The sequence below is a fragment of the Schistocerca gregaria genome, chromosome 5, assembly GCF_023897955.1.
Source record: "Schistocerca gregaria isolate iqSchGreg1 chromosome 5, iqSchGreg1.2, whole genome shotgun sequence".
Classification (NCBI taxonomy): domain Eukaryota; kingdom Metazoa; phylum Arthropoda; class Insecta; order Orthoptera; family Acrididae; genus Schistocerca; species Schistocerca gregaria.
Window position 1 is genome coordinate 133,291,144 of NC_064924.1, and position 24,648 is coordinate 133,315,791.

The following is a 24,648-nucleotide window of genomic DNA, read 5'->3' on the forward strand; positions in this document are numbered from 1 at the left end:
CTACTTTCCCCAACGCCCTTGAGACTCCAAACCCACTGCCTCATTCCTCATACATCTTGCTAACGTTATATTGACCCACAACTACTTCTCATTTGAAGGGAAGGCATATAAACAAATCTGTGGCACAGCCATGGGCACGTGCATGGCACCCTCCTGTACCAAACTATTAATGGGCCATCTAGCTTCCCAACACACCAAACACCTTGTCTGGTCCAGGTTCACTGATGAATCTTCACGATCTGGAGTCAGAGCCAATACACCCTATCTTAGTTCCTTCACAACCTCCTCTCTCATCCACTTCACGTGGTTCTCCTCAACCCAGCGTGATACCATCCTAGGTGTTTACCTCCTACTCTCTGATGGGTCCATCTGCACCTCTCTCCGCATTAAACCTATCAACCACAAACAGTAACTGCCTTTTGACAGCTGCGAACCAAGGATTTACTTCCAAAATCTTTTCTTAATGAATTTACATATTTACTAGCGATTCATCAAGAACATTAACACATTTAACCACACTAGGTCAGCGTGGAAGTAGTTGCCAGGGAGCAACTGACGAAAATGAAATTACCTTTAACAAATGGCAATTTTATTCAGAAAAGCCTTTTTAAAAAAAATTATAAGCACAAAAGCACCCTCGAAATATCAAGTTACAATTTTATTTAGAGGCAGAAAGAACAATATTGACAGTATGAGCCTTCGGGCTTGCCGCTCCCTTTCAAAACGGCCATAGTCACGACCGCTCACAACAACCCCTGAAAGACTACACTGGTGCATGTCTGAAACACACCAGAATACTTTAAACTAACAACTTTTAACAACTCACACAAACATATTAACTATGCACCCCGTAAGAGTTATGGAAATGGTACAAACACTTACACTAAGATATTATTTGCCACCGAAAGTGCAAATTATTTTTAAAAGGGCTCTTACGGTGGAAGGGTGGCAACTCTATAACAATGGCTATTTAAATAAAATCCATGAAATTCAGGATTAGATAAAATGTACAACATGCTCAACATTACACATATACCGCTTCGCAAGATAATAGGAAAGATAAAAAACATATTTCAGGAATTCGGACTTTACACATCAATTCTATAAATTCGTTAAAACCGAATCCGACAAACATGACAGAGGCAGTTATTAACATATGGGAGATGAACAGGGGGATTACTGAACAGCCCGAAACGCAGATTGCTATAACCCTTGGGGATGGTTCGTACTCACTTTGGTTGGACTGTTCCTGTTTTTCTGGAGATAAACTCCGTGTACTGCTTAATGAGCCAGCTTCCATTTCAGGTTTTTACTGTCCTTCAAATGGTTCAAATGGCCTGAGCACTATTCATTGGACAAATATATTATACTAGAACTTACATGTGATTACATTTTCACGCAATTTGGGTGCATAGATCCTGAGAAATCAGTACCCAGAACAAACCACCTCTGGCCGTAATAACGGCATTGACACGCCTGGGCATTAACTCAGAGCTTGGAAGGCGTGTACAGGTACAGCTGCCCATGCAGCTTCAACACGATACCACACTTCATCAAGAGTAGTGATAGCGTATTATGACGAGCCAGTTGCTCGGCCACCATTGACCAGACGTTTTCAACTGCTGAGAGCGAATTTGCTGGCCAGGGCAGCAGTCGAACATTTTAGGTCTCTAGAAAGGGCTGTAAAGGACATGCAACATGCGGTCGTACATTATCCTGCAGAAATGTAGGGTTTCGCAGGAATCGAATGAAGGGTAGAGCCACGGGTCGTAACACATCTGAAACGTAACGTCGCCGTCAATGCGAACAAGAGGTGACCGAGACGTGTAACCAATGGCACCCCATACCAAAACGCCAGCTGATACGCCAGTATGACGAACGAATACACGCTTCCAATGTGCGTTCACCGCGATGTCGCCAAACACGGATGGGACCATCATGATGCTGTAAACAGAACCTGGATTCATCCCAAAAAATGACGTTTTGCCATTCGTGCACCCAGCTTCGTCGTTGAGTACACCATCGCAGGCGCTCCCGTCTGTGATGCAGCGTCAAGGGTAACCGCAGCCATCGTCTCCGAGCTGATAGTCCGTGCTGCTGCAAACGTCGCCGAACTGTTCATGCAGATGGTTATTCTCGTCCCCATCTGTTGACTCAGAGATCGAGACGTGGCTTCACGATCCGTTACAGCCATGCGGATAAGATGCCAGTCATCTCGACTGCTAGTGATACGAGGCCGTTGGGATCCAGCACAGCGTTCCGTACTAGCCTCCTGAACCCACCGATTCCATATTCTGCTGACAGTCATTGGATCTCGACCAACGCGAGCAGCAATGTCGCGACACGATAAATCGCAATCTCAATACGACCATTATGAAAGTGGAAAACGTGATGGTACGCATTTCTCCTCATTAAATGAGCCATCACAACAACGTTTCACCAGGCAACTCATGTCAACTGCTGTTTGTGTATGAGAAATCGGTTGGAAACTTTCCTCATGTCGGCACGTTGTAGGTATTGCCACCGGCGCCAACCTTCTGCGAATGCTCTGAAAAGCTAATCATTTGCATATCACAGCATCATCTTCCTGTCGCCTTAATTTCGCGTCTGTAGCACGTCATCTTCATGGTGTATCAATTTTAATGGCCACTAGTGTAATTCATCCCTGTGTACCTAATATTCTTTATATTGTTCAGAAAGCCACTGGAATTTGGTCCGGGTGGATGGGACCGGTGGAGGTGACATAAAATATAATTGCAACTGGACTGTCATTTGAGTTCGAGCTCGTTTTGCTGTTGCAGGTATGCACTGATGAACGATCGATTACTGGACTATCATGACAGGAGGATGACATTTTGGGAAGACTTTGCTGAGAAATGCGAGAAACGCATTGCAGGAACGCCGGAGGCGCTGTATCTGGCTGACGCAGTGCACACGTATCTCGTCTACAAATGGTTTCGGAAGACCCGCGTGTTCTTTCAAACTTGCTATTACTTCATTGGGGAAGGTAAGTAAAATGGTGGAGAGTCTTCCAGTTCTTCCTTTATAAATTCATGCATCCGCATTAGTTAGTGAAGGCTTACGAATCTCTTCCTCAACGCAGTATGCAAGTCATGACATTCCGAACGGTCTAAGGCCCTACAGTCAAGGACTGTATGGCTGGTCCTGGCGGTGTTTCGAGTCCTCCCTCGGGCATATTTGTGTGTCTTTGTCCTTAGGGCAATTTAGGTAAAGTAGTGAGTAAGCTTAGGGACTGATGACCTTAGCAGTTAAGTCCCATAAGATTTTACACACATTTGAACATTTTTTTTGAAAGGCGTATTATCCAGAAATTTTGGGAATTTGTGGTAAGTTTCTGGGGGACCAAACTGGGCCCTAGGCTTACACACTAGTTCTACATCTACATCTACATGACTACTCTGCAATTCACATATAAGTGCTTGGCAGAGGGTTCATCGAACCACAATCATACTATCTCTCTACTATTCCACTCCCGAACAGCGCGCGGCAAAAACGAACACCTAAACCTTTCTGTTCGAGCTCTGATTTCTGTTATTTTTATTTTGATGATCATTCCTACCTATGTAGGTTGGGCTCAACAAAATATTTTTGCATTCGGAAGAGAAAGTTGGTGACTGAAATTTCGTAAAAAGGTCTCGCCGCGACGAAAAACGTCTTTGCCGTAATGACTTCCATCCCAACTCGTTTATCATGTCTGCCACACTCTCTCCCCTATTACGTGATAATACAAAACGAGCTACCCTTTTTTGCACCCTTTCGATGTCCTCCGTCAATCCCACCTGGTAAGGATCCCACACCGCGCAGCAATATTCTAACAGCGGACGAACGAGTGTAGTAGTGTAAGCTGTCTCTTTAGGGGACTTGTTGCATCTTCTAAGTGTCCTGCCAATGAAACGCAACCTTTGGCTCGCCTTCCCGACAATATTATCTATGTGGTCCTTCCCACTGAAGTTCGTAATTTTAGCACCCAGGTACTTAGTTGAATTGACAGCCTTGAGAATTGTACTATTTATCGAGTAATCGATTTCCAACGGATTTCTTTTGGAACTCATGTCGATCATCTCACACTTTTCGTTATTTAGCGTCAACTGTCACCTGACACACCATACAGCAATCTTTTCTAAATCGCTTTGCAACTGATACAGGTTTCGGATGACCTTACTAGACAGTAAATTACAGCATCATCTGCGAACAACCTAAGAGAACTGCTCAGATTGTCACCCAGGTCATTTATATAGATCAGGAACAGCAGAGGTCCCAGGACGCTTCCCTGGGGAACACCTGATATCACTTCAGTTTTACTCGATGACTTGCCGTCTATTACTACGAACTGCGACCTTCCTGACAGGAAGTCACGAATCCAGTCGCACAACACAAGTTAATCTAACTTAAACTAGCTTACGCTAAGAACAACACACACACCCTTGCCCGAGGGAGGTCTCGAACCTCCGACGGCTCCCCAGTCGCGCGAACCGTGCCACTGTGCCCAAGACCGCGCGGTTACCCCGTGCCGCATTCAGAAAGAGATGTATGTAGTACAAATCATTTTATACGTTAATAAGAGGTCCGCGATTCTTTATATGTTTATTTTATTCATTTGTACGAAACATTCTTCCCTGAAAGTTAATTCTGCAGAAAGTGCTTTTGCTAAAAGCACAAAACGACCTGCAGCGCCTCTCCTGGGCTTGTGACCATATCGGTTGCACCCAAGACGATTGGGAAATCGTGGTCTGCTCAGATGAGTCCCGATTTCAGTTGATAAGCGCAAGATGGTAGCGTTTCGAGTGTGCTGCAGGCCTCATGAGGCCATGGATGCAAGTTGTAAACAAGGAAGTGTGCAAGCCGGTTGTGGCTGCGTAATGGTGAGCGCATTGTTTACTGTACATGGAATGGAGTGGGTCCCCACGTCCAACTGAGCCGACCATTGAACGGGAATGTTTATGCAGAAAAAAAATCTTTTGGTTTGAAGCTTTTCATCACCTTTATTCTCTTTATCGCGTGTATCAAGGCAAAAAAATAAATAAATCTTCATACCAGAAGCTCGATCGCTCTCCAGCCGACAACGTCAGGTATTCATTATAGGAAACGGTTATGTTCGGTTATTTGGAGACCATTTGCAGCCATTTTCAGAGATGTGTACCACTAACAAGGGGATGCCCACGACGTTTGTAACGCGGATTTACTGTAATCTTCGTACACTCGTAGTACTCCATGAGGACAACAAAATGTGTAAACAGTAGCGCGTACTTCTCAAGCTTTATTGAGAAAATCACAAGATAATTTCGGTCGTCAAATATATACCTGTGCGTGGCCATTTACACCACGATGTGTTGACAGCCGACTGGTGGCCGCACGCTAGCTCAGCGTGTTCGGTCAGAGGGTTAGCAGTTCTCTGTAATAAAAAAACTGAGTCAACGACAGAACACTGAAGTTGAACGGGTGTCATGGGACATCCGCACCTAACAAATGAATCGAACAAAATGAAAACAATAAAACAACTGGTTAGCGTTCAGCCCACGTAATCGTTGGGTCGCTGGATCGAGTCCCGTTCGTTAGTTTTTTTTTTATTTTCAACACAGTTATTTTCTTTACTTTTTATATTACAATTGATATAATGGAAAAAATACGTGCAATCTTATGAACTTTTATTAAATTTACACTGTTATTTGGCAGTCTACAAACTTTTATTATTACAAATAATATAACATTCATAACTGTCGACTAGTACACGACTAAACGCATAAAGTGATACTGAAAATGTATGCTTGTCCGTGATTTGAGAAATCACTCATACCTGGAAGGAGCCCGTAACGACTTGTTACCTCCAAGTTTATGAGCAGCACAGACGGCTTTCGGAAAATGTACAATTAATCGTCGCTTTCGGCATTACGAGTACAAGGTGCAGGATTGTATTTTTGGTAAAAACATGGAAAACAAAGTTAAGCGGCACCAGCTGTATTGAATTAATGCTATGTTTCCGCATACGTAAGGTCTTTTGAGGTTTTCCGTTGGGAAGCAAACCTCGTTAACGTTTTGAAAAGCCTCTCTTCCAGACGAGTATTTGGAAGCAAACCATGCATAACGCAGCATTTCTTTAAACATCGGCGCTGCTAATTGGTCATGCAGTATCGACTGTATTTTAATAGCATCTTCGAGAAGCAATTTCTCGTTATCTTTCGATTAAATGCGAACAATTTTGAAGACACGGACAAGCATACATTTTCAGTATCACTTTATGCGTTTGGTCGTTTACTAGTCGATATTAAATTATATTATTTGTGATAATAAAAATTTGTAGACTGCCAAATAACAGTGTAAATTTAATAAAAGGTCATCCGATTACACGTATTTTTCCCATTACAGTAATATAAATAGTAAAGAAAATGAAAAAAACCGACGAACAGGACTCGATCCAGCGACCCAACGATTACGGGGCTTGAACGCTAACCAGTTTTTTTTTTAAATTTTATTGTTCTAATTTGGTTCCATTTATTTGTTCGGTGCGGTTGTCCCGTGACACCCGTTCAAATTCAGTGTTCTTCGTTGACTCAGATTTTTTATTACAGAGAGCAGCTAACCCTCTGACCGAACACGCTGAGCTACCGTGCCGGCACCAGTCCTTTGCCACGCTTCGTGGTGTAATTGGACACGCACAGATATACACTCCTGGAAATGGAAAAAAGAACACATTGTCACCGGTGTGTCAGACCCACCATACTTGCTCCGGACGCTGCGAGAGGGCTGTACAAGCAATGATCACACGCACGGCACAGCGGACACACCAGGAACCGCGGTGTTGGCCGTCGAATGGCGCTAGCTGCGCAGCATTTGTGCACCGCCGCCGTCAGTGTCAGCCACTTTGCCGTGGCATACGGAGCTCCATCGCAGTCTTTAACACTGGTAGCATGCCGCGACAGCGTGGACGTGAACCGTATGTGCAGTTGACGGACTTTGAGCGAGGGCGTATAGTGGGCATGCGGGAGGCCGGGTGGACGTACCGCCGAATTGCTCAACACGTGGGGCGTGAGGTCTCCACAGTACATCGATGTTGTCGCCAGTGGTCGGCGGAAGGTGCACGTGCCCGTCGACCTGGGACCGGACCGCAGCGACGCACGGATGCACGCCAAGACCGTAGGATCCTACGCTGTGCCGTAGGTGACCGCACCGCCACTTCCCAGCAAATTAGGGACACTGTTGCTCCTGGGGTATCGGCGAGGACCATTCGTAACCGTCTCCATGAAGCTGGGCTACGGTCCCGCACACCGTTAGGCCGTCTTCCGATCACGCCCCAACATCGTGCAGCCCGCCTCCAGTGGTGTCTCGACAGGCGTGAGTGGAGGGACGAATGGAGACGTGTCGTCTTCAGCGATGAGAGTCGCTTCTGCCTTGGTGCCAATGATGGTCGTATGCGTGTTTGGCGCCGTGCAGGTGAGCGCCACAATCAGGACTGCATACGACCGAGGCACACAGGGCCAACACCCGGCATCATGGTGTGGGGAGCGATCTCCTACACTGGCCGTACACCTCTGGTGATCGTCGAGGGGACACTGAATAGTGCACGGTACATCCAAACCGTCATCGAACCCATCGTTCTATCATTCCTAGACCGGCAAGGGAACTTGCTGTTCCAACAAGACAATGCACGTCCGCATGTATCCCGTGCCACCCAACGTGCTCTAGAAGGTGTAAGTCAACTACCCTGGCCAGCAAGATCTCCGGATCTGCCCCCCATTGAGCATGTTTGGGACTGGATGAAGCATCGTCTCACGCGGTCTGCACGTCCAGCACGAACGCTGGTCCAACTGAGGCGCCAGGTGGAAATGGCATGGCAAGCCGTTCCACAGGACTACATCCAGCATCTCTACGATCGTCTCCATGGGAGAATAGCAGCCTGCATTGCTGCGAAAGGTGGATATACACTGTACTAGTGCCGACATTGTACATGCTCTGTTGCCTGTGTCTATGTGCCTGTGGTTCTGTCAGTGTGATCATGTGATGTCTCTGACCCCAGGAATGTGTCAATAAAGTTTCCCCTTCCTGGGACAATGAATTCACGGTGTTCTTATTTCAATTTCCAGGAATGTATATTTGACGACCGAAATTACCTTGTGATTTTCTCAATAACGCTTGAGAAGTACGCGCTACCACTTACACATTTTGTTGTCCTAATGGAGTACTACGAATGTTCGAAGTTTGCCGTAAATCCGCGTTCCAAACGTCGTGGCCTCCCCTTGTTAGTGTCTATGTAAATGTCATCAATTTTCCGTGAATTAGGGACCGGTAGTTCGCGGACATCGAGGTGGCTACCGATAGCGTCCCAATTATGTTCCATCGACTTCAGAACAGGCGAATTTGCTGAATCCGTTATTACATACATCTACATCTATATCGAGACATCGTAATCCACATTATGACGCGTGGCTGAGGGTACCCCGTACCACTACTAGTAATTCCCTGTCCTGTTCCACTTACAAATAGAACAAGGAAAAAACGACTGTCTAATAGGCCTCCGTATGACCCCTGATTTCTCTTATCTTCGTGGCCCTATACGCAATCTATGTTGGAGGCGACAGAATTGTTCTGCAGTCAGCTTGCCGGCCGATGTGGTCGAGCGGTTCTAGGCGCTTCAGTCTGGAACCGCGCGACCACTACTGTCGCAGGTTTGAATCCTGCCTTGGGCATGGATATGTGTGATGTCCTTAGGTTTAAGTAGTTCTAAGTTCTAGGGGACTGATGGCCTCAGATGTGATGTCCTTAGGTTTAAGTAGTTCTAAGTAGGGGGGGACAGATGGACTCAGATGTTAAGTCCCATAGTGCTCAGAGCCATTTGAACCCATTTTTGCAGTCAGCTTCAATTACCGGTTCTCTAAACTTTCTCAATAGCATTTCTCGAAAAGATCGTGGCCTTCCCTCCAGTGATTCCTATCGGAGTTCCCGAAGCATCTCCATAACACATGCGAGTTGTTTGAACCTACCGCTAACAAATATAGCATCCCGCTTTTGATTTGGTTCTATGTCTTCCAATACTCCGAGCTGGTACGGATACCAAACACTCGAGGAGAACTCAAGAACAGGTCGCACCCGCATCCTATATGCGGTCTCTTTTACAAAGGAAACACACTGTCCAAAAATTCTCGCAAGAAACCGAATTCGATCATTCACTGTCCCTACTACAATCCTCAAATGCTCTATCCATTTCATATTGTTTCGCAAAGTTACGCCCAGATATTTAAACGAGATGAATGTGACAAGCAGGACCCTACTAATGCTGTACCTGATCATTATAGGTTTCTTGTACCTACTCATCCGCGTTTGCTTACATTTTTCAACATTTATAGCTCGCTGCTAATCATCACACCAACTAGAAATTTTGTCGAAGTCATCTTGTATCCGTCTACACTTACTCAGCTTCCGTCCACCACAGCATCATCAACAAAAAGCCGCATATTAATATTGAAAAGCATATGAATAATGAGAAGCACCTTCTACTATTGCAGACGCAGTATACGGGTCAACATTCTTTTTTCCAACAGGATTCCAGGGACTCCATGTAATTATTGGAACAACCTTTTTAACAACATCCCTATCCGCCAAAGCATTTATATGTACAAAGAATATCAGCAGCCTTATCATCCTTTCCTGGGGCATTCTTGACGATACCCTGGATTTGAACGTTCGCCATTGAGGACAACTTACTGGGATTACTGGGTTCCGTTTCTTAAGACGTCTTCGAGCCACTCAGATATCTGTGAACCTATTCCATATGTTCACACCTTCGTTAACAGCCTTGTCCAACCCTTTCCGCAAATCTACAGATATGGTATATGTCTGCTGTTCTTCATCCATAGTTCGAAGTGTATCATGTGGGTAAAGGGCAAGCTGATTTTCGCACGAGCGATGCTTTGCAAAACCATGCTGTTTCGTGGATATATCCTTTCCGGTCTCAAGAAAATTTATTATCTTCGAAAGGAGAATATGTTCAAGAATAATCCAGCAAACCTGCTTTAGTGTTATTGGTCCGTAATTCTGGGGGTCCATTCTTTTGCCCGTCTAACGCACGAGATTCGCTTGAGATTTCTTTCAGGCGCTTGTAAATGTAAGTTAAGTAAGGCACGAATTCCGTGGAGTACTCTTTGAAAAACCGAATTGGGATTCCATACAGACCTAGTGACCTATTTGTATTAACACTCTTTCAGATGTGTCTCTCCGCCGTGGGGGCTTCAATCGAGAGTCTGATCGATGTTCAAAGGACAATATGTGTGTACGGTTCCGCTGTGTGAACGATTTCTTCAACGTCAAGTTTAAAACTTCAGCTTTCGTTTTGCTCCCACACCAGACTGGTCAACAAGTGACTGGAAGTAGTAAGGAGATGGTATCAGTACACTTTTGATACCAAATTGGTTTACAAATTAATTAAACTGAACTACTAATCCGCTCCTGCGTCGGACCACGCCGACCACCGCCCCTGACAACGCCCATCCCCACTCCTGTATGACGTCTCGTGCTTTTCTCAGCCCGCACATGGGCCCCAACCCCCTCACGCCCTCCACATTCCCTCCTCCCCCACCCACCCTGTTGGTGGGAATATCGAATTTTGGCGGAATTTCGAATTTTGGTGGTAGTTCCTTTCTCCCAGGGCTATGCTGATGTCTTGGCTCGAAATTAAAATTAGTGGTACCGTTTCCGGGACTCGAAACGTGGTCCTCCTGGATGAAAAGCCCAAGAGCACAAGCCTAACACAGTTATACCACCAGAGCTACTTGGAACTGATAGGGAATTAAAAATTGCTGTGCCCTTTCTGGGACGTGAACCCTGATTCTACTGCAAGGAAACCCCCTAGTGCAGATCCCAACACATGGAAACAGTCCAGGTGCAGGAGAAGAAGGTTAGGTTAGTGTAATTTATTTATTTTTGCCAGGATAACGAAGTAAAGGTAAGTCTCAATTACCTAACTAATAATAAAGATCGGACCTAATAACACAACTACATGCGTAGCGCTGCACAACGACGGCTTAAAATCGGAATACAACTCAAAAACTGACTATATCCCAATGTTAGAATTATATTTCCAGCACCTGACATACATTCTCCAGACGGAAAAAATGGTAAAATGCCCTGCAGCAACATGTCCCTCTCCCTCTAGAGTGCATCATCAGTCAACCATTAAATACTAAATCGTCGTTACAACTCCATCTCAACGGATCACTCCATCCACTCTCTCTCATCCTTTAAAGTATATGCAAGTATGTTTAGATGCAGGTGATTCTCTTTTATCAAGGAAAGCATCAAAGACAGCAGTCAACTGGCGTGTCTCACTATTACCTCAGTAGACATACAGTAGAATGTTGCCTCGACGAAAAATAAAAGACTGTTTACCTTACTACAGGTGCTTCCATCTCAGCGTTTTCTCGTATTCCTCTGCTGTCGAATACTCGCTCCCATGTAGAAGAATTGTTCTGTACCAATCAGAACACATGCAGTATCGTGTTGGCCCACCCTTAGCGCTGATGACAGCTTCCACTCTCGCTGGGATACTTTCAATCAGGTGCTGGAAGGTTTCTTGGGGAATGGCAGCCCAGCCTTCACGGAATGCTGCACTGAGGAGAGGTGTCGATGTCCGTCGGTGAGGCCTGGCGCGAAGTCGGCGTTCCAAAACATCCCAAAGGTGTTCTATAGGATTCAGGTCAGGACTCTGTGCAGGCCAGTCCATTACAGAGACGTTATTGTTGTGTAACCACTCCACCACCGGCCGTGCTTTATGAACACGTGCTCGATCGTGCTGAAAAATGCAATCGCCGTCCCCGAATTGCTCTTCAACATTGGGAAGCAAGAAGGCGCTTAAAACATCAGTGTAAGCCTGTGGTGTAATAGTGCCACGCAAAACAAGGGATGCAAGCCCCCTCCATAAGAAACACGAGCACACCATAGCACCACCGCCTCCGACACGCCTAGACACGGTGGCAGATACGTTCACCGGACATTCGCCATTCCGACACCCTGCCATCGGATCGCCACATTGAGTATCGCGATTCGTCACTCCACACAACGTTTTTCCATTGTTCAATCTTACAATGTTTACGCGCCTTACATGGAGCGAGGCGTCGTTTGGCATTTACCGGCGTGATGTGTGGCTTATCAGCAGTCGCTCGACCATGAAATCCAAGTTTTCTCACCTCCCGCCTAACTGTCATAGTATTTGTAGCGGATCCTGACGCAGTTTGGAATTCCTGTGTGGTGGTCATGATAGAGGTCTGCCTATTACACATTACGACCCTCTGCAACTGTCAGCGGTCTCTATCATCAACAGACGAGGTCGGCCTGTACGCTTTTGTGCTATACGTGTCCTTTTACGTTCCCACTTCCTTATCACAACGGAAACAGTGGACCTAAGAATGTTTAGGAATGTGGAAATCTCGCGTACAGACGTATGACCGAAGCGACACCCAATCACCTACCACGTTCGAAGTGTGTGAGTTCCGTGGAGCGCCCCATTCTGCTCTCTCACGATGTCTAACGACTACTGAGGTCGCTGATATGGAGGACCTGGCAGCAGGTGGCAGCACAATGCACTTAATATTAAAATCGTATGTTTTTGGATGTGTCCGGATACTTTTGATAAAATGGTGTAGCCCCCTAGGACTTCTGCTCAGGCATGATTCCTCGACTTGTGTCAAAGGGTGGTTGGGTCTCGGGTTCCGCTGAATAGGTCAGGTGTCTACTATGAGCAGGACGCGGCTACACGGGTAGCAGGGGCTATGTGGCGTGGACTGTTCGTTTTTTAGGGTAGAGGGTCTCGGGAAAACACAAGAAGGGCTTCAGTCATAAAGGGTGCAGGCTAAACACTGAAGGAACGTAGATACAGGAACCACTGGTATAACAGTTGTAAATTGTCGTAGCTGTGTTGGGAAAGTACCAGAGCTCCATGCGCTAATAGAAAAAATGGTTCAAATGGCTCTGAGCACTATGGACTTAACATCTATGGTCATCAGTCCCCTAGAACTTAGAACTACTTAAACCTAACTATCCTAAGGACATCACACAACACCCAGCCATGACGAGGCAGAGAAAATCACTGACCCCGCCGGGAATCGAACCCGGGAACCCGGGCGTGGGGAGCGAGAACGCTACCGCACGACCAGCGCTAATAGAAAGCACTGATACTCAAATCGTTGTAGACAGTGAAAGCTGGCTAAAGCCGGATATAAGCTCAGCCGAAATTTTTGCGAAGAACCTAATGGTGTTCCGAAAGGATAGGCTAAACACGGTTGGCGGAGGCGTGTTTGTTGCTATCAGAAAAAGTATAACTTCTCGCAAAATTGAAGTAGATACTTCCTGTCAGTTAGTATGGGCAGAGGTCATTGTTGGCAACCAGAATAATGTAATAATTGGATCGTTTTACCGACCTCCCAATTCAGATGATACATTTGCTGAAAGGTTCAAAGAAAATTTTAGTTGGATTTCACACACGTACCCGAATCATACGATAATAGTTGATGTTGACTTTAATTTACCCTCGATATGTTGGCGAAAATACATGTTTAATTCCGGATGTACGCATCATACGAAATAGTGCTAAACGCATTCTCTGAAAATTATCTCGAGCAATTAGTTCATCAGCTCAAGCGAATAGTAAACAACAAATAATCCTGAGTTAATAACGAGCATCAAAACCGATTCAGGGATTGGTGAACACAGGGCTGTCACAGCAAAACTAAATATTGTAATCCCCAAATACTGGAAAAATAAGCGAAAAATATACGTATTCAAAAAATCAAATAAAAATTCTCTTGACGCCATCCTGAGAGACAATCTCCACTCATTACAAATTAATAATGTAAGTGTGGACCAGATGTAGCTTAAATTCAAAGAAATAGTATCGACAGCAATTGAGAGATTTCTACTAAATAAATTAACAAACGACGGAGCTGATCCTCCTTGGTACAGAAAGCGGGTTAGAATACTGTTGCAGAAACAACTAAACAAACATCCCAAATTTAAACAGACGCAGAATCCCCAAGATTGGCGATCTTTCACAGAAACTCGAAATTTGTGCGGACTTCAATGCGAGATGCCTATAACAGTTTCCGCAACGGAACTTGGTCTCGAAACCTGGCAGAAAATCCAAGGAGATTCTGGTCGTATATGAAGTATGTGAGCGGCAAGAAACAATCAATGCCTTCTCTGCGCGACAGCAATGGAGATTCTATAGAAGACAGTGTTACCAAAATAGAGTTACTAAACGCAGCCTTCCGAAATGCCTTCACAAAAGAAGACGAAGTAAATATTCCGGAATTCGAATCGAGAACAGCTGCCAACATTAACGTAGAAGCAAATATCCTCGGAGTAGTGAAGCAACTTAAATCAATAAAAGCAAGTCTTCTGGTCCAGACTGTGTACCAATTAGGTTGCTTTCGGAGTATGCTGATGCATTAGCTCGATACTTAACTATCATATTCAACCGTTCGCTCGACGAAAGATCCGTACCAAAAGACCGGAAAGTTGCACAGGTCACACTAATATTCAAGAAAGGTAGTAGGAGTAATCCACTAAATTACATGCCCATATAGTTAATGTCGATATGCAGCAGGATTTTGGAACATATATTGTGTTCGAACTTAATGAATTACCTCGAAGAAAACGGTCAATTGACACACAGTCAACATGGGTTTTAGAAAACATTGTTCTAGTGAAACACAACTAGCTCTTTATTCATATGAAGTGCTGAGTGCTATTGACAAGGGATTTCAGATCGATTCTGTATTTCTGGATTTTCGGAAGGCTTTTGACACTGTGCCACACAAGCGGCTAGTAGTGAAATTACGTGCTTATGGAATATCGACTCAGTTATGTGACTGGATCTGTGATTCCCTTTCAGGGAGGTCACAGTTCGTTGTAACTGACGGACAGTCATCGAGTAAAACAGAAGTGATTTCTGGCGTTCCCCAAGGTCGTGTTATACGCCCTTTGCTGTTCCGTATCTATATAAACGATTTGGGAGACAATGTTATTAGCCGTCTGCGGTTGTTTGCAGATGACGCTATCGTTTATCGACTAATAAAGTCATCAGAAAATCAAAACAAACTGCAAACCGATTTAGAAGAAATATCTAAATGGTGTGAAAAGCGGCAGTTGACCTTAAATAACTAAAAGTGTGAGGTCATTCACATGAGTGCTAAAAAGAAAGTGTTAAATTTCGGTTACACGATAAATCTGTCTAATTTAAAAGCCGTAAATTCAACTAAATACCTAGGAATTACAATTACGAACAATTTAAATTGGAAGGAATACATGTTGTGGGGAAGGCTAACCAAAGACTGCGTTTCATTGACAGGACACTTAGAAAATGTGACAGACCTACTAAGCAGACTGCATACACTACGCTTGTCCGTCCTCTTTTAGAATACTGTTGCGCGGTGTGAGATCCTTACCAGATAGGACTGCCTGAGTACACCGAAAAAGTTCAAAGAGAGGCACCACGTTTTGTGTTATCGCGAAATATGGGAGAGAGTGTCACAGAAATGATACTGGATTTGGGATGGACATCATTAAAAGAAAGGCATTTTTCGTTGCGACGGAATCTTCTCACTAAATTCCAATCACCAACTTTCTCCTCCGAACGCGAAAATATTTTGTTGACTGTTGACACTGACTTACATAGGGAGGAACGATGAAAAAGATAAAATAAGAGAAATCAGAGCTCGTACGGAAAGATGTTGGTGTTCGTTCTACCCGCGCGCTATACGAGATTGAAATAATAGGAAATTGTGAAGGTGGTTCGACGAACCCTCTGCCAGCCACTTAAATGTGATTTGCAGAGTATCCATGTAGATGTAGGTGACTTAAAATGGCAAGATCACATGCGTAAAGCTGCAGGGATGGCGGAGTAGCATCTGAGGAGCAGTTACAAGATGCATAGGGACTAACTAAAACCACGTTGGAATTTTACTGATCGAAGAAAGTGACTCGGTTCGAGATATGAGAGTGCCACGAATATGATTTACTAGTGGCTGTAATCCAAACCAGGTATCTGGTTGAATGGAAAGACATGATTCAAAATCGCAGACAGCTGTAGAACCAAGACCACATATGAAAGTTACATGGTTGCTTCTAAGACGATTATACCTCTCTTTCTAAGACACAGGGGTACCAGACATGAGTAAAAACGTATGAGACATGTCCACCCATCGCTGATATACGGTCAGTATTGTTTCGTATCGCCAGTATTCAGTTATTGGTAGTAGTTAGTAGTGGTAGGGAATGCGAGATTCACCTTGAGCAGCAGGTTTATAAAGTATGTGGGTGTTCCGACACATGCAACGAAAATGACTATGACCTGTCGTAAGGGAAGGTATGGATTTGAAATGGAAAAATGCGATAGCCATAAGGGGAATGAAAGATTTTCACACTACTGATGAAAGTGCAATACAGGAGACCTCTCGTATGATTATTAGCTTGCTAGATATGGTCTTCCTCCAGTACAGATAAAACAACTTTGTGTAGATCTGCGCAAAGGTCTTCGAGCAGTGGCATCCAGCTCCAGTGGAGGGATATGCTCAACGACAACTTGCAGACGGTTATTGTTTTTCGATATATTGGGAGAGAGACATGGTAATGCCTTATACGCTACTGGCCATTAAAACTGCTACACCAAGAAGAAATGCAGATGATGGACGGGTATTCATTGGACAAATACATTATACGAGAACTGACATGTGATTACATTTTCAACAATTTGGGTGCATAGACACTGAGAAATCATTACCCAGAACAACCACCTCTGGCCGTAATAACGGCCTTGATACGCCTGGGCATTCAGTCGAAAAGAGCTTGGATGGCGTGTACAGGTACAGCTGCCCATGCAGCTTCAACACGATACCACACTTCATCAAGAGTAGTGACTGGCGTTTAGTGACGAGCCAGTTGCTCGGCCACCATTGACCAGACGTTTTCAAATAGTGAGAGATCTGGAGAATGTGCTGGCCAGGGCAGCAGTCGAACATTTTCTGTGTCCAGAAAGGCCCGTACAGGAGCTATAACAATCGGCGTGCATTATGCTGCTGAAATGCAGGGTTCCACAGGAAACGAATGAAGGGTAGAGCCACGGGTCGTAACACATCTGAAATGTAACGTCCACTGTTCAAAGTGCCGTCAATGCGAACGAGACGTGTAACCATACCATCACGCCGGCTGATACGCCAGTATGGCGATGACGAATACACGCTTCCAATGTGCGTTCACCGCGATGTCGCCAAACACGGATGCGACCATCATGATGCTGTTAACAGAACCTGGATTCATCCCAAAAAATGACGTTTTGCCATTCGTGCACCCAGGTTCGTCGTTGAGTACAGCATCGCAGGCGTTCCTGTCTGTGATGCGGCGTCAAGGGTAACTGCAGCCGTGGTCTCCGAGCTGATAGTCCATGCTGCTGCAAACGTCGTCGAACTGTTCGTGCAGTAGGTTGTTGTCTTGCAAACGTTCCCATCTGTTGACTCAGGTATGGAGACGTGGCTGCAAGATCCGTTACAGCCGTGCGGATTAGATGCCAGTCATCTCGACTGTTAGTGATACGAGGCCGTTGGTACTCAGCACGGCGTTCCGTATTACCCTCCTGAAACCACCGATTCCATATTCTGCTAACAGTCATTGGATGTTGACCAACGCGAGGAGCAATGTCGCGATACGATAAAGCGCAATCGCGATAGGCTACAATCCGACCTTTATCAAAGTCGGAAACGTGATGGTACGCATTACTCCTCCTTACACGAGGCATTACAACAACGTTTCACCAGGGAACGCCGGTCAACTGCTGTTAGTGTATGAGAAATCGGTTGGAAACTTTCCTCATGTCGGGACGTTGTAGGTGTCTCCACCGGCGCCAACCTTCTGTGAATGCTCTGAAAAGCTAATCATTTGCATATGACAGCATCTTCTTCCTGTCGGTTAAATTTCACGTCTGTAGCTCGACGTCTTCGTTGTGTAGCGTTAATGGCCAGTAGTGTAGGAGATTCTATTACAAGGAGTGCTATAACTGGTTAAAATTAGGCTGCAGACAGTTCTCTCTAAAGTACGCTGATTTTACTCGTATAAATTATAGGAATCTGTTGTCTCTATTCTCGTGGACTCATGACTGTTTTTTTTATTATCGTCGTCACAATAGTGTGTTTTTTAAAAAAAAAGGTGTAATTTCAAACTTCATAACCTCCAATTATAATGTAGACAAAAAAATGGTTCAAATGGCTCTGAGCACTATGGGACTCAACTGCTGTGGTCATTAGTCCCCTAGAACTTAGAACTACTTAAACCTAACTAACCTAAGGACATCACACACATCCATGCCCGAGGCAGGATTCGAAACTGCGACCGTAGCAGTCGCACGGTTCCGAACTGCGCGCCTAGAACCGCGAGACCACCGCGGCCGGCTAATGTAGACACTACTTGAATTGTAGTTCATTGTGGAGTCTAGAAATGAAAGAACGTAAGAATCTGCCGTTGTATTACAGAAAACTTACAGACATGTCGGTGGAGATATGCATAAGAAATTTCAAATGTAAGCATGCAGATGGTATTTGATTTCGATGTAACCGAAGAGATGTGTAGTAGAATCTTACAGAAGGTATTGATTAAAGACAGACTCTCACGATTTGTTTCGTAAACGCCTGTATGATATAGCATTGTAATGGTAAAACGAATCCTGCCATAGTGTACAAAACAGGTACGTCCTCGTGAATCATAGCTTCTTGTTGTAGAATGTAAAATGATTGTGTTTTCTTTCCGATATCTGAGTTAATGGCGTGAAAGGTCTATTCTTCAATGTTATTTCACGTGTCTTAAATATTTGTAATACACATGTGATCATATGTAATTGGTGTCAGTGTACTAGGCTGGATATAGCAAAATATGAGATGCAAATTGTATCTTGCAATTTAACATTAAAACTATACCGATTCTGCTAATAAAACCAAGAGAAAACTGAGTGTACCTATTTTCGTGGAGAGAGGACATTTATTACTGTCGCGATTGTGTTTTCCTTTCTTAATAGTTGCTTTGTTATAGGAGTCATGTAGACATTAAATACAAATGTTAGAGTCCAGTGCTCGGAACAACGTGGTTAACAAGTTCCCTAACAGGTCATGGTTGTTCCTTTAGACAAACAACCCACAGTCGGCATAGCCCTCATTTATCATAGTTTTGTTCTGAGGCATACTGGCACCACACTCTATTCTATAGCTTTTGTCGGCGTCGAAACGCTAACTGCCCAGCAGTGCTCGGAGGAGCGCATTGTACCGAAGACACTGCTGTGTGAGGCTGTGGTCGCTCTAGCCGCAAGACTTCCTGTGTCCCACCATCCGACTTCGAAAAAGCAATCTGGAGTGTCCTCTGTAGAGGCAGGGTTGTGCTGCAAACTCTCCGTTTTCAGTTGGGTAAGGCCATCGCGTCAATGCATAAGGGTTAGTTTTCACCAATGTGAGGTGTCGCAGCATGTGGGTACTGCGATGTTGCCGCCCGGGGTGGCCGAGCGGTTCTAGGCGCTACAGTCTGGAGCCGCGCGACCGCTACGTTCGCAGGTTCGAATCCCGCCTCGGGCATGGATGTGTGTGATGTCCTAAGGTTAGTTAGGTTTAAGTAGTTCTAAGTTCTAGAGGACTGATGACCTTAAAATTTAAGTCCCACAGTGCTCAGAGCCATTTGAACCGTTTTCAAACAGCGATGATTGCGTACGTCTCGTTAAGGTTAACCATTAATACGCGCTCATCTGGATATAGATTTGGTCGAAGTCGAACGAAGGGTAGCGGTTGGAAGGGATGAGTAAAGAAAGTGAAAAGGCAAGAGCCAAGTGATTAAAAACCTCTGCGATAGTTAGGCCGGGTGGTAAGCGTAGTAGCGAATGTCTTGCTGCCTGCGATAGGTCGTGCAAGGGTAGGCTTTGTTAGTAGTAGGTATCATGCATGTCGATACCTTTGACGTTGTGCGGTGGTGTAGCTCGGAGGCTGCCGCTGGGTGCCGGTGTAGAGCTCTCGCTCAGTCAGCAACTGGCAGCAGTTAGTTTTATTATCGTTTTTGTGTCGGACAGGTCATATATCGGATGCACAGTGTAAGGTACTGTTGGCGGTTTGTTTGTGCGTCAGTAGGCGAGCTCGTCGGTAACCCTGCTTTGGCCTGTTGGTCGGCTCTAATAGCTGCTGGCAATTACAAGTCAGCGTTGCCGATATGCAGGGGCTTGCCGACGTTTGTCGTTTGCTGGAGTATGTTAGTTTACCATAGGTGGCTATGCCCTAGCTAGTAGTGTCTTTGGCCGCTTTTGCTTCCACCTATGGTTGTGATCGTAGTTTCCCAGAGTGATTGGATTGTTCGAGTGTCTCGATTTCCTGTATAGTCGTGTGGCATGTTTTTTGAATACTTCCTTATTTCCTTGAGGGTTTCAAGGCGATATTCATAGTGAAGATCCACGGAGCGTGTGTAGCGTGGAGCGTTGCTAATGATTCGTAGCACTTTGTTCTGTATGATCTGCAGGCGGCGCAGTCGTGTGGGAGCTGCATATCCCCAGATCGGAGCTGCGTACGTCATCAGAGGTCTAATTAGTGTCATATATATGGACCTCGACACCCTCCTATTCAATGTGCTTTCCCTGTTAAGCATTGGGTAGAGCTGTTTGAGGCTTGCGTGCGGTCTGTTGGCATCGTTCTCGCTGTGGACCACAGTAAGTTTCCGGTCCAGCCAGACACCTTGTAAGGTGTCAGGGAAATCCAACACCTTCCATGAAAACACTGACATGATAAGCAAACCCAGCAGTATGTCACATAGCTGAATAAATCGTGACATTAAATTAACCAAAGTAATACGAGTAACGAGTGAGCAAATGGAATACCACAGACTAACACAAGAATGCCTAAATGCATGTCATACCTTCCCACCATGAGACAGACGCAGTTCCGAGAGGAGAAATGAGGACAGAAGTCGAGAGCAGAACCGTGTTAAGCTAGAAGGCCCTACGATAAGGGACGGACACCCACGTGACCGGCCAACCACCAGGACCATCCCCCAGCCCAGGTTAAAAGATAGAGCCCTCTAGAACAACAGTATAGATCTTATGATAACACTAAAAGCGCCACACCAGCAGCAAGTTTTAGCCTGAGACTTTTTCGAGTCTCTGTTACACTGCAATCGTTAAAAAAAAGTGGTTCAAATGGCTCTGAGCGCTATGGGACTCAACTGCTGTAGTCATTAGTCCCCTAGAACTTAGAACTACTTAACCTAACTAACCTAAGGACATCACACACATCCATGCCCGAAGCGGGATTCGAACCTGCAACCGTAGCAGTCGCACGGTTCCGGACTGCGCGCCTAGAACCGCGAGACCACCGCGGCCGGCCCAAACGTTAAAAACATTCCCCCACCACGAAAAGTAACCGCCAGGACCACCCCCCACCCCATGTTAAAAGATAGAGCCCTCCAGAAGGACAGTATAGATCTTACAGTAACACTTAAAGGGCCACACCAGCTGCAAGTTTTAGCGTGAGACTTTTTCGCGTCTCTGTTACGTTGAAAACGTTAAAAACATTGCCCCACCACGAAAACTATAACGTTTCTCATTGGATAGACAGAATTTTTGTAGGGGGAGCTTAAGGTTAACATTGAGACCCGGATTGGTCAGATGAAAACACAGACAGATGGTTTTTAAAAAATTTGGTAAATTGTAGTAAGGAGAAGTTAGGAGAAAGTTGCTTCGGAGACGGCGAGCTGTATGGAGCTACGTCACCCGCCGCCCCCTGACACTGCCTAACCAACGACAAGGTAATGAATTTACGTGATGCCGCATAACAGCGCATAAAGCTTCACTCACAGCTGCAGAAGTCTCATCTGTTACACCCCCTTTTTGCATAATACTAGTGTCGATCGTCAATTAAAGCTCATGGTATTCACATTTGCTACGTAAGTTAAAATCTGAAACACTATGATTTTTCTGTTGTATAATTACTGAGAAGCCACATCAGCCACTGTAATTTACGACAAGTTAGATAAGTAATTAAAGATAACTGAGGGTCACTGTAGACCATTTTGATAGTTTTCTCTTTTGTGAAACTTAATTTAAACCTAGATTACAGATGTGATATGGCATAGGTCAGCCTTCGATCCATTGTAGACTTAGAAACCAACTCAGGCAATATTGGTTCACATTTTTGTTGAACGCAGTCCCGTATTAAAATAGGAAAGTCTTGAACCCCTTCCACTAAATTTAGTTAGTATTAAGATTCTTTTACAGGGAGTGCAGTGGAGCTGACGCTGAGATTATTAAGTATTTGGTTATATCATCGCTAGTCTCACTGAACTCTTCTGAATTCTACATGTCATGTGTGGTCTGGCGTCTCCTTACCAGCAACAGGTCCCAGGCTCAAACTAGTCAATTCCCAAAAAAACACGCTCAGAGCGTCGTTGCGCGAAAGTGATAGGGAGACACGACTTAGAACAAACAGACACCACGCAGAATGTTAGAACCTAGGTACCTGACTTTCTCTCGGAAAGGTATTGGGCGTGTATGTAGTGTTATCGGTCTACTGTGTTGATGTTTGCGTAGTAGTTTCGGTCTACGAGTGAACAGAACTGCTTTGCACTTGTCAACGTTTACTTTAATACGCCATCTCTCCAACCAAGGCTCAGCTGTTCTGAGTGCTGTCTGTATTCGTGGATTGATGTCGACGGTTTCCAGTCCAAATCCTGTTTCCTGTTTGTTGGTGGTGGGAGGGAGGGGGAAGGAAGGAAGGGTGGAAGGGAAGGAAGGAGGGAGGGAGATGAGGGATAGGGGGCCTCGATTTTCCGCAGTTTTTGATTGTACATCGAGGAGAACACACATTCAGCTACCGCTGTAACCTTTTAGGACGACGATTTTCCCCAGCACACGTGTTGCATTATGACCCATTCATTGTGAGAGCTGATTTTTCACGAAAATTTCGAAGTGTAATTAGAACTGTGATGCATTGTTTCCGTCAGTTATGGTAGTATGTATTGGCTTCTGTTACTTGGACCACATGGTAGTTTTTGAGCAGGCATCTGCAGTGAACTCTGCTGTCTAACAACGATAGATACTGTACGCTTACAGGTAATACACTTTTTAAACTTTGTCCAACACCAGGATACTGTCAGTTGAACATATCTAAGCCAGAAAGATAGTTCACCCCTGCCTTTTTCCTGCCTGCCTATTGGTGAAGCGTAGAGTTTGAATGTGTCTGTCACTAGTTTCGAGTGGTATTCTGAAATCTTTTCAGAGCAGGATAACACCAGTTGTATGGTATCGTCAGTTTTTTGAATGCATTGCGATTTTATGCCGTCCTTGTGCAGTGTTACACATAGGTTTTGTAATTAGGCGCAATATTTATGATTAATTACGTAATTAGGACCTATCTTTAATTCATTATCCGAACAAGAAAAATAAAGCACTAACCTGGCCTTCCTCTCCTGCATCTGGGCAATTTCCATTTGTTGTGGAGTGCACTTGGGCTTTCCTTCCAAGAGGACCAGAGTTTGAGTCCCTAAAAGGATACTGCCAATTTTAATTTCCTGAAAATTCCCTGGTGGGTGGCGGGGTGGGTTGTCAGCAGAACCGTGGGACAAAGAAATTCCCCCTCAAAATCGAAATTCACGCTAAAATTCGAAATTCTCACCAACATTCGAAACTTACATCATTACGACAGGTGGGGTCGGAGGCAGGTGGAGATGGGGGAGTGTGTTGGGACCCACATCCAGGCTGAGAAAAATACGTGACGTCATTTGGGGGTGTCGTGGGCGTCGTCGGGGTCAGGGGGGATTAATTGATCAATTTAAATAATTTGCATTTAAATTTGATATCAAAAGTGTCCTGATGCTGTCATCTCACTACTACTGATAGAAGCCTTACACTTATTTAGCGATTTTACACATCGATTTTCTCTGAGAGATATATTGATAAGATATGATGGTGGAAGTAGTTGTATGCTTCGCACATCCGATATTCGTACCTAGATCATTTCACAGCTGCGCGAATCTCTACTAACCTCTAACTAACTACTTCTCAAACCACTGTAGCACGATTTCAGGGTTGTGAATGGGTCAGTTATCCTGCTATAAGATGTCATTGCGTTGAGGAAGACATCGAGTATGAAGGGATGCTGACTATCCGAAATAACTTTGACATAGTTCATAACTGTCGTTGCCTTTGATTACTTCCACAGAATTCGCGGAAGCTCGGGTGAATGTCCCCAGCAGTATAATTCTTCTCGCAGTATATGTTTCGGGCACCATTTGAATGAATTACTGCGCACCTAGATACGAACGTCGTCCTCTTGTGATAAAAAACGTGATTCATTCAATCAGGCGACAGGAATCCATTTATTCGTCGTCCAATCTCGATGACCCTGTAAACTATCGATGGTAAGTGGTCTTGTCGGTGGGTAAAAGTCGGTATGTGCATGGTTCGAGAGTTGGTGTCCCATGTTTAACAACGTGTGCCGGACAGTCGGTTGTAGAAGCGTGGGCCACCAGCTGCCTTGTACTTTATAGTGAGATCTGCCACAAATCACCGCCTATCCTGCTTTACAGGGTGCACGTAGTTTGATATTGCAGACTGACAAAATTCCATTTAATGGAACATGA

At 44.9% G+C, this 24,648-nt stretch overlaps 1 protein-coding gene across 1 annotated transcript in view; it reads left to right on the plus strand.

Moving 5' to 3' along the window:
• LOC126272580 (uncharacterized) overlaps nt 1-24,648 on the plus strand; it is a 97,310-nt gene that overhangs the window by 69,862 nt on the left and 2,800 nt on the right. The window contains exon 6 of the mRNA XM_049975506.1: nt 2,802-3,007. Within this exon, the coding sequence (XP_049831463.1) occupies nt 2,802-3,007 (206 nt within the window). The remainder of the gene's footprint in view (nt 1-2,801; nt 3,008-24,648) is intronic.